The 10,851-nt window shown below is 37.7% G+C and overlaps 1 protein-coding gene across 2 annotated transcripts in view; it reads right to left on the minus strand.

Annotated features, from left to right (window-relative positions):
• adcy2a (adenylate cyclase 2a) overlaps positions 1–10,851 on the minus strand; it is a 65,226-nt gene that overhangs the window by 34,515 nt on the left and 19,860 nt on the right. For both annotated transcript variants that reach the window (XR_006055064.1, XM_042226305.1), the window contains exon 3: positions 562–723. Coding sequence is in view for 1 of the 2 variants with exons in the window: in XM_042226305.1 (XP_042082239.1) it covers positions 562–723 (162 nt within the window). In the remaining variant the exon portion in view is untranslated. The remainder of the gene's footprint in view (positions 1–561; positions 724–10,851) is intronic.

Consider the following 10,851-nt stretch of genomic DNA (forward strand, 5'->3'; position numbering starts at 1 on the left):
GTGTATTGAAAATTATTGACTGCTGAAATCAGGTTTAATTAGGCACTAATTGATTAAAGTATTAGCTAGACAGTTATCTGATATTGCTTTTGCTTTGTCTTTATCACCATATGGAATATGCCTGAACAGTTAGCACACAAGAAGCAGTAGTGCTAGAAAGAGAGGTGACCTTTTAATGAAGGATAAAAAAAATACATTAGAATTTCTATCACTCAGCTGATATCCTAAATTAGTTTTTGTTTAAAGGTTACAATTGTTTGTTTGCTATAAATACAACCTGTATATTGAGCCTGATGAGGAAACAAATTAAATGTCACAAAACAACTTTGTTTCATTATTTGATCTAGATGGTAATAATAAATTACCTTAAATGAAGAACAGCGCAGTATTTATTTAGTGACCTTCAGATGTAGGTGGTTGCTAGTTAAGGGCGATTTACCTTTTGAACAGGTTTCCCCGTATACATATCAATCTAAGGAGGCTGCTGATGATCTCTGCGCAGGTACATGTGCATTCATGTGCTCGCAACTGTTAATTCGCGCTAAAATTTGACTGCCTTACCTGCCACACTACTGGCTCGACGTGATCAGCTGTGATGGACAGGCAGACGCTCAGCACGACGGTGTGAGAGGCAGAGGTTAGAACACTGGCGATGACGGCGTCCCGCATGGAGAACGGCAACATGGTGTAAACCACAAACACGATGAACAGGAAGAATGACACCTGCGGAGAAAGTCAGACAGTCATATAACATTTGCAAAGAGAAATGGAAAGGAGAAAATAAAAGGAGCAGAAGAAATGCATGCAGAAGAAAGGAAAATATAGATGCAAAAATGTGGTAATTTGAGATTTCAGTTTTCTGGACTAAATAGCCAGGTCATATTAGTGCCTTCAGCTTACTTAAGGAGGACAATCAGCCCCTACACTTCAAATCTGACATCTCTAATGTAGCACAAGCAGTGGCTCCCTTTTTTTATCCAGTTTTAACACACATACAATTGTATAAACACACAAATATATATACACACATAGGTTCTCACACACAAACACTTCTTTAATTCACTTTCTGCTGCAGGGTTAAAGCTTCTTGGCTGTTCCCCTGCCTGAATAGAAAGGATTCAGTCTTCTTCCTGCCTGTAGCCCGGATCTGGTTAACCATCCTTGGTTTATTTGCAGGACTTGTGGGAATGTTGTGTTAGGGTGCAGCAAGATGCAAAGAGGAGAGAAAATGCAGCCAAAGGACAGTGCGTGACTAAAACAGTAATGCCTCTATTAAAGCATGACTAACATAAATGTCTTTGACGCATGACAACTTCTGAAGCTGCTCTTAATCAAATATAGCAAACAATAGATTTTGCATGTCAGATGTGTTCTCAGCACTAGATATATTCCGTTTTTTTATGCACTTGGATAAAACAGAGACATCCACCATGTGGTATTACTGTTGGGCCTACATTACAATATAAAGCACCTTGAGGTAACTGTTAATGTGATTTGGCGCTATATAAATGAAACTAATTTGAAATGAATTGCATTAATTGTGAATGACCTGACAATTACTTGCTTTATTCTCTCCTGTCTGTGCTCAGATCCAATTGATTTGAATACTTGAGTTCTCACTTACAGCTCCTCTAAGCCCTTATTCATGTGTGAAAATAATATTTAACTACACTTATGAACCTAAACATAAGTAAATATTAAAGTTTTGTCTGGTCCATTAAAGACAAGACACTGATGTTCACATCTGAATAAAAAAATTAACCAAAAGTGATAGGCCATAACTCCCATCTATAACTTCAGAATTAACAAAAACCACCACAGTAATTTACAGCTTTTTGCTGTAAATTTGCTGGATGCTGTAACAACTAGTGTAGTAGACCATGAGTTCTGCAATTACAAGAGCAGAAACAAATGGATATGAACAAATGGAGATCATCATAACATACAAACACTACCTCAAACTAAAAGTTCAAACAGCAGCCTTAGATGATAAATGTCATCTACTTTAAGAATATGTTCTTAAGAGTGTGGTGTTATTAAAAAGCCCTCCAGTAGAGCAAGAGCAGACACCCATCCAGATATCTATTAAAAAAAAGAATTTCACTTATTCAGTCCAAGAATAACAAACTGTATCCACACAAAAGATAACGTAAGAAAAAAAGAAAAATAGAAAAGAATGCATTTTATTGTCACTGTGCACATGTACAATTAGTTTAAGATCAACAGCAACTCCTACCCAGTACACACATGTAAAAAAGATGGGGTAAGGTATCAGCCACTATCTGCTATTATCAACTATCAAATATTGGCTTTCTTGATAGATTTTGATCGAAAATGTGAAAAACTGCTACATTAATATTTGGCAATCAACTGAGTAAAGCACTTAACATAATAAGACATCAAAGTGCTTGGAAGTACTGATGAAGTTTAAATATTTGAAAAGTCAAACCAATATGAAATAGAGCAACAATGATTTTTAATTGAAGATGATACTGACAGTATACACTATGCATTGATTATATTTCATTTTATTAAAAAAAAAAAAAAAACTTGTTGAAGTGCTGACTCCTCAAAAAAAAAAATGTTCGAAAGGCTGCTGGGATGATGCAGCGTCTCTGTGCATTTCTCAATAGTTGCAGAGCATCTTACTGAACGTAAAGAGCCTTGAAAATTCTGCCTGACATATCATTACAATGAACATCAGATTACTACCATCTGTTACTGACAATCAAATGCATTTACAATTATTTCCTGTTATTATGAGCATAATAATGGTGGTTTCCTGCAGTGTTTCGAGAGTGAGAAGAAATTAATCATTTTCAGCGAAGTGACTGACACAAAGGCCAAGCACCTGAATTACACTCAATATAAAATTCCACAACCTCCTACTAATAAATGTTCACATTGCTCTAAGATGCATATAACATTTAAGAGTGTCTGAATATACAAATTCAAGCAAAAGCAACAGGTAGCAGTTGAAGTGTATATTTTGCTTCATGCATGGTGAAGCCTTGCAGTGGTTTGTTTTTATTACCTACAGAAGTTCTACACCTCCCTCTTTGTAGAGACAGTGTATAGTCACGAACACCAACATCTGCAGCTGCTTGACCTTCATAGCAACTATGTCTTTTTCTAAATCAGTGGAGCTCATCTTTTTAGATATGCAGTCTGGCATTTCCATTTTCCATTTTATCCAAGTCATTTCACATGTATAAACTAACAACAATTACCATAATAATCCCCACTGCATAAATTACTGACAGAAAATGTTATATTGAGTATGTGGAGAGAAAATGATTTTCAAAAGATGCAGGAGAAAGTGCAAAGAACCAACAAAATATCTAATGCTGCGTGATCCCCATTTCTATCAAATGCATAGCTAGGGTCCAGGCCTGAAACTGTTAAGATATAGAGCACTACAAAAGAACATCAACATTTAGCTGATATCTCTGGAAGACAAAGTAAATTTAAAGTTTATAAATTTGCATGCATCTTGTTTTCCTTCATTTTGGTCCCAAGGGAGATATGTTTTTTAATCTCTTTGTGCCAATGCCTGACGGAGCTTTAATTGGGTGCAGTCTTTTTTTGTCATGGTTCAGTTGTGCTGGCAATAATAGTTAGGATCCAAGCATGAATGCAGCACTGAGAAGCTTTAGAGGCCATCTATTGGAAAGCAATGCTGGAACGGGAAAGGAGGCAGAAATGGCAAGAAAGCATTGTTAAATATATATATATATATATTTTGGCAAGAAGGGAGAGCGAGTAGTCACCTGTTTATTGTGCGGAAATGCTGACAAAATAAGATGACTGTGGAGAAATATGAAATTTGATGAGCACAGAGGAGAAAACAAGAGCAGGGTGACTAGTAGAAAGGTAAGGGTCATTTAAATGATGAGAGAGCTCACATAATTGATGGTAGTTTTAATCTTGAGCATTTTTGTTTGTCTTGGCCAATGTAGGTACACGGCACACGCTTCGTAACTCATTTCATGTGATGCTAGTCAATCAAAGCCTTCATTCAGAATACGAATTTTACGAATTTCTTTTATTTATATAGCGCCAAATCACAACGACAGTGGTCTCAAGGCGCTTTATATTGTAAGGTAATACATACAGAGAAAAACCCAGCAATCATATGGCCTCCTATGAGCAAACACTTTGGCGACAGTGGGAAGGAAAAACTCCCTTTAAACAGGAAGAAATCTCTGGCAGAACCAGGCTCGGGGAGGGGCGGGGCCATCTGGTTGGGGAGAGAGAAGTAAGACAGGAAAGTGCTTCCACGGTGAGATTAGATGCAAAATCAGGTTTAAAGCTGAGATGGTCTATATGTGAAACATAGGAAAGGAAAAACTTAAACTATGCCTTTTTATTTTAAACATTGATCTGAAGTCTTTTTTCAAAAGCTGTATTTTATTTTTGACTGCTGATCTTAAATTCTCTTAAATGAAAATAGAACATTTTTTACTTTTTTTAAAATTATTATTAAAGTACCATCCACTTAATTTGTGAAAATTAATTCAACATTGTTGGAATACTGCTGAATAGTACTTTGTCTTATATGATAGCCAGTTTTTGAATATACAGTATGTAGTTGGGCTACTTTCAAATATACTGCATTGAATTATGATGCAACTTTTTGAAAATTTGGACTTTTATTTGAGGAAATTTACTCTAACTGGACTTCTTAAATTTGATCCAGATCTGATCTAGACAGAGACCGCAGATGAAGGCAAGGAGAAATTTAGTTCTTCACAAAAGTCCCCCAGTGGAATTTAAGTTTTTATCCCTTCAGTGCCCCATGATAGCAAATGTATGTTATGGTCCATGTGCATAAACATTAGAAATTAAACATTAGGCCCCAAGATTATACAGACAATAATTATTCATTTTAATATGGCAGAAGGGGAATAAGAAAGTATTAACTTACTTCCTAATACAGGAGAAAGCCGCTAATGCTGCCAAGCACCATCTAGCACAGTAACATAATTTGCTTAGGGTACAGAAAGCCTTTCCCTAAATTAATTCTCTGAAATTTAATGCCGCTAACTCAATCACAAAATTGTACCCAGTATAATGGAGAGGCTGCAGGAGTGAAGACACCTGCTAAGTTCTCCTACACAGTTGATACACGAAGTAGTATTAAGAGTGCAGGGAATCCTGCATTCTGGTTACAGGAAGCACATAAGGGCAAAGGATGGATGTTGAACTTGATTTCTTGAATAACTTAAATTTCAAGACAAGGTCTGAAATGTCAATTAACAATATATTTCAATATTGTTAACATTTATCCATATCTTCTATGCAACTTTTGATCCTAAATCAAATCATCTAGTACTCATTGTAAATAAAGCTTACATAATGTAAACATCACCAGTACGAGTGAGTACATACATTTTGCACAAAAGCTTTATGAGATAATTACAGCAATCAAATAGTCAGGATACACAATAAATTAAACAAGCCTGAAGCTTCAGAAGATAGAATGAACAAAGCACTCAAACAGCCGTATATTACTTCAAGTACAAGTAAACATAGACTCATAAATAAAAAAGGCTCTGACATGCAATAAAGACACATTTTCAAAAATGATGGGTTGATTTTCACATTATTTCACCTGTGTTTTGCATACATGTGAAAGACATCATATTAATGGCTTTGCTCCCGCCCCATCCTGTTTTCATAGTTATTAAATCCAAAATGCCACCAGGTATCTGTTCTTAGTTCTGGCATTGGCTTCAGTAGACACAGATCAAACTGATTCAACTGATGCTGGTTCACTAGAATTGGATGGACCTCACTCTGTGATGAATCAAAAGTGCAAAAGTGTCCACCAAACTGGGTTAAAGCTTCAGAAAATCAAAAGAAAATGGAATACATAAGGAAAACAGATGTCTATTTTTTATGGTTTATTACTGGATCATTCAAATGGAGCCCAGCCGTATTACAGGCTTTGTTATCTAAAAACTGTGGCCAAAGCTTTTTGTTGGTTCATCATGCTAAGTCAACTTTGCTTCTCTCCATGAATCTATCCCTTGATAATTACACTGGTGAGGGTTCATAAAACAAATTAGAGAGATGGAGTGTCACATTACATCAGCCTTTTAGTCCACAGTCAGTGGCTGAGATTAGTGTACACAGGTTAGATTTACTACATGGGATATGTGCGCGTTGCTGTCCATGTGTGTCAGCTATTTATAGTCAGAGATGACATATACTCATTTCATTTCTGGCTACACTTATTAAAATTGAGTAAAGAAAAAAATGTATTGATTTGAAGTAAAGATGCAAAATTAAATGGAGTGCATAAGAGGCAATTAGCCAAGTGCTTGGTTTGCAATTTATGTAATCTGTCTGGGTATGTTGACCTTGATCACTAAGACAAATTAAACCGGTAAAGGAAAAAAAAAACAAAAAAAACAATTACTTCTCGTTACACTGAAATGCATCTGTCCCTGTCTCTTCTGCCATCATTTGCCTGTCTTTCCTATCAGTAGTTCCTGTTCTATTGCCATCTTCCCTCTTTTCGTGCATCTGGCATGTGTGTCTGAGAGACAGGGAGAAGGAAAGGAGGAGAGGAGGCATAGTCCAGACATCTCTCAGTGAGGGGTAGAGGCTGGACCACACAGATAAGCCTTTCTTCCTACCACCAGCAAATAGAGAGGGCTTTGTGGGAAAAGGATAAGCATCCAATTGATTTCAGGTTTGAAAATGGAAAGTGCACTCCATAATAACTAAATCTGAGAGAGCAGGAATGGTGAGCACAACAACACATAAGAATTTTTTGACCATCAACAATGCAATGCTTCTTTTACATGATATTAACTGTACTGACAGTGCAGCTTTTAGTATGACTATATTTTGCTCTCTTACCATCACATTATCTCTCAGAGGAAGTCACCATAAAAGTACATATGGAGATGTCACTCATTTTATTTAATCCACAATATACTGGATAAACAGCAGAAATCTAATGGGAGAAAGCTTTGCAAATTCTGCAAGAGATAACACAGGTTCCCAGGCTAGTCCGTTTCCCTTGGGTGGGCAGGTTCTCTCTTTTCAGTGGGTTTAAAAAATGTAATCAGGACAAAAGGGAAATCATCTAGTTTTGTCAACACATGAGCAGAAAAGCAACTGGAAAATATTCAATTCAGAGTGCCATCTATAAAGATCAAAAACAAGTCATGTTATTTCCTTAAATTAATAAGTCCAGTTACTTTTTAAGCTTTAGGCTTAAAAGGTCATACAGTGGGCCAGATTTTCTATGGGGTTGAGGTCTGGAGACTGGCTAGGCCACTCCAGGACTTTCAAATGCTTCTTACGGAGCCACTCCTTTGTTGCCCGGGCGGTGTGTTTTGGATCATTGTCATGTTGGAAGACCCAGCCTCGTTTCATCTTCAAAGTTCTCACTGATGGAAGGAGGTTTTGGCTCAAAATCTCACGATACATGGCCCCATTCATTCTGTCCTTAACACGGATCAGTCGTCCTGTCCCCTTGGCAGAAAAACAGCCCCATAGCATGATGTTTCCACCCCCATGCTTCACAGTAGGTATGGTGTTCTTGGGATGCAACTCAGTATTCTTCTTCCTCCAAACACGACGAGTTGAGTTTATACCAAAAAGTTCTACTTTGGTTTCATCTGACCACATGACATTCTCCCAATCCTCTGCTGTATCATCCATGTGCTCTCTGGCAAACTTCAGACGGGCCTGGACATGCACTGGCTTCAGCAGCGGAACACGTCTGGCACTGCGGGATTTGATTCCCTGCCGTTGTAGTGTGTTACTGATGGTGACCTTTGTTACTTTGGTCCCAGCTCTCTGCAGGTCATTCACCAGGTCCCCCCGTGTGGTTCTGGGATCTTTGCTCACCGTTCTCATGATCATTTTGACCCCACGGGATGAGATCTTGCGTGGAGCCCCAGATCGAGGGAGATTATCAGTGGTCTTGTATGTCTTCCATTTTCTGATGATTGCTCCCACAGTTGATTTTTTCACACCAAGCTGCTTGCCTATTGTAGATTCACTCTTCCCAGTCTGGTGCAGGTCTACAATACTTTTCCTGGTGTCCTTCGAAAGCTCTTTGGTCTTGGCCATGGCGGAGTTTGGAGTCTGACTGTTTGAGGCTGTGGACAGGTGTCTTTTATACAGATGATGAGTTCAAACAGGTGCCATTCATACAGGTAACGAGTGGGGGACAGAAAAGCTTCTTACAGAAGACGTTACAGGTCTGTGAGAGCCAGAGATTTTCCTTGTTTGAGGTGACCAAATACTTATTTTCCACCCTAATTTACGAATAAATTCTTTACAAATCCTACCATGTGGATTCATGGATTTTTTTTTCACATTCTGTCTCTCACAGTTGAAGTGTACCTCTGGTGCAAATTACTGACCTCTGTCATCATTTTAAGTGGGGGAACTTGCACAATCGGTGGCTGACTAAATACTTTTTTGCCCCACTGATTAATAATAAAACAAAAAAGAGTAAAAGAATGGAAAAGACACTTGAATTTAAGAACTAAGTGTACACTATATTTTGAATTTTCACCTACTTTGTCACCAGACAGCCCTCTTCTTGTGGATAACTAAAGCATATCCAAGCCATTTTACAATGTGTTTGTGATATGTGTAACTTTAGTGTTTTAAAGCTTAGCTGCAGTAACAAATGGAAGTTGCTTTTGAAATTAGGTATTGGTACCACAAAAAATGTATTTAATCACAAATTGGCATGCTCTCATAAATTAGAATAAATGTTGTGTTTGGGAATTCTAGGATGGTCCAAAGGCCAAGACATGCCAAACATTTTTCACAAATATTTCATTTACTGGTATCAAACTCAGAGTATGGTATTTAGTGTACAGTGTAAGCTTACAGACGCTGCCATATATAAAATAGCCAGTGATGCGGGAATAAGCAAAAATGCACTTACTTTATCAATACATGCTTCCAGTACACACATGATCTGATCAAGTTATGATAGTGGGTGTGCCAGTCTGGACTGGTTGGTGCTTTCAATGCTTTATCATATAAGGAATGGAAGCTTTCAGTTGGTGTAGATGACATAAAAGATGTAGACTCTATCCCAGATGTTACAAACTTCTTAAGCTTATGTGTAATTTCCCAAAGGACAATTTGTATTCACTCATCTGGCCTTATTCCTGGGCTTTCAGGCTAGCCTTTTCTACACTTCCAGCTCTTCACTAATGAACGTGATTCTGTTATCATCACCCTGACCCAATCTTTTGTTGCCCACCTTCTGTGAACCAATCAGCAGAGGTGGGACCAAGTCATTGTTTTGCAAGTCTCAAGTAAGTCTCAAGTCTTTATCCTCAAGTCTCAAGTCAAGTCTCAAGTAATGTCAGGCAAGTCAGAGTCGAGTCTCAAGTCACTGGTGTAAAAGTCCGAGTCAAGTCACAAGTCTGAAATTTTGAATTTCAAGTCCTTTCGAGTCTTTAAAAAAAAAAACGAAAAAAAGCATGTTGCAGTTATGCTAAATGTAAATATTAGACCATGTAATTTTAAATCTGTGTTTTTCTCAACACATGACAAAATAGTGAACTTAGAAAATATACACAAATTGTGAAATTGCACCTCTTTAAAATGCAGCTCAATTAAACCTAGCTCCAAGAATAATTTTCACCGACAGTTCTGAGATAAGCTGCATGTTATTCTTGGATGCGGTTGTAGGACCGGCTTTAAAATCGCATGACAAAAATATCATACACATTAAAAAAAACTGCATCACCAACGTAGCCTGGACAACATTTGCTAGTTAGATGAAGTCAGCTATCTCATCGTAGCATATTTATATGCATATTTATAATTATACGGTTCTTGGAGTGAGTGCATACACTCATGAAGTTTAGTAACTTCAGGTCACTGCAACAAGCCCAGGTACAGTTTACCGACGGATGGGTGCAGGACCTTGAAATGCACCGTGTAGAACGAAAGACCATCGTACGTATCATAAGTTTACCAGTCTCACAAATCGTCTTCATAAATACACATTCGTTAACCGTTTATTAATAGGACCTTTGAGCTCAATGGTAATTAATTAGTAGTGGAAATAATTTCTGGTAGCATCACAGAAATGTAGCAGTGACAATAATATTGTATGCTGTAATCGTACTGGGCAATTAGTGATACAAAACAACTGTTTTATCCTGTGAATAAAAGTATATGTTTTTGTCAATGTACCATAATAACAGAAGCGAAACGCAATATTGTGTCAGGACAATTCACTATTTATGCACAATAAACAAAGGAGCATAGCGCGACAATTTCTGTTCAGCGCCAGACTTGCTTGTAACCTATATCACCAATTATGTTAAGAAAATGACGCATTAACTACAACAGCAGACTGACCTTTGTGAAATGCTTGGAGCAGACTAACCTGTGAGCTGGAGTGTTCTGGGACGTTATATTTGGTCTTTGAATGGCTGCAATCCAGTCGCCTCTTTGTTACTTCGGAAACATGGCTCGAACAATTTCTCTTCAACGACGTAATCCGATAACAACCGATCTCTTTACCCGTCGGCTTCCCGTGGCTGTCATGCGACCGGCTATTGCAGTTAATAATACAACAGCTTCTTGACATTTTTGTGTTTCTTTTTATCGCTGTATAACTGATTTCAATTGAAAGCCTGCGTGCGCTAGTACCCTTGCCACGAGTTCCCAGAATCCTTTGCGGTTCTACCCGTGAATGACGTCACATTTTCAATCTCTATATAATATGCATGTTAAATTTTATATTTGGGGTGAAATATCAAGTCTTTTCAAGTAAACCGGTTCAAGTCCAATTCAAGTCCCAGGTCATTGGTGTAAAAGTCCAAGTCAAGTCACAAGTCTTAGAAC

Source organism: Haplochromis burtoni, unplaced genomic scaffold (assembly GCF_018398535.1).
Source record: "Haplochromis burtoni strain Fernald_Lab_line unplaced genomic scaffold, NCSU_Asbu1 Contig_206, whole genome shotgun sequence".
NCBI lineage: Eukaryota > Metazoa > Chordata > Actinopteri > Cichliformes > Cichlidae > Haplochromis > Haplochromis burtoni.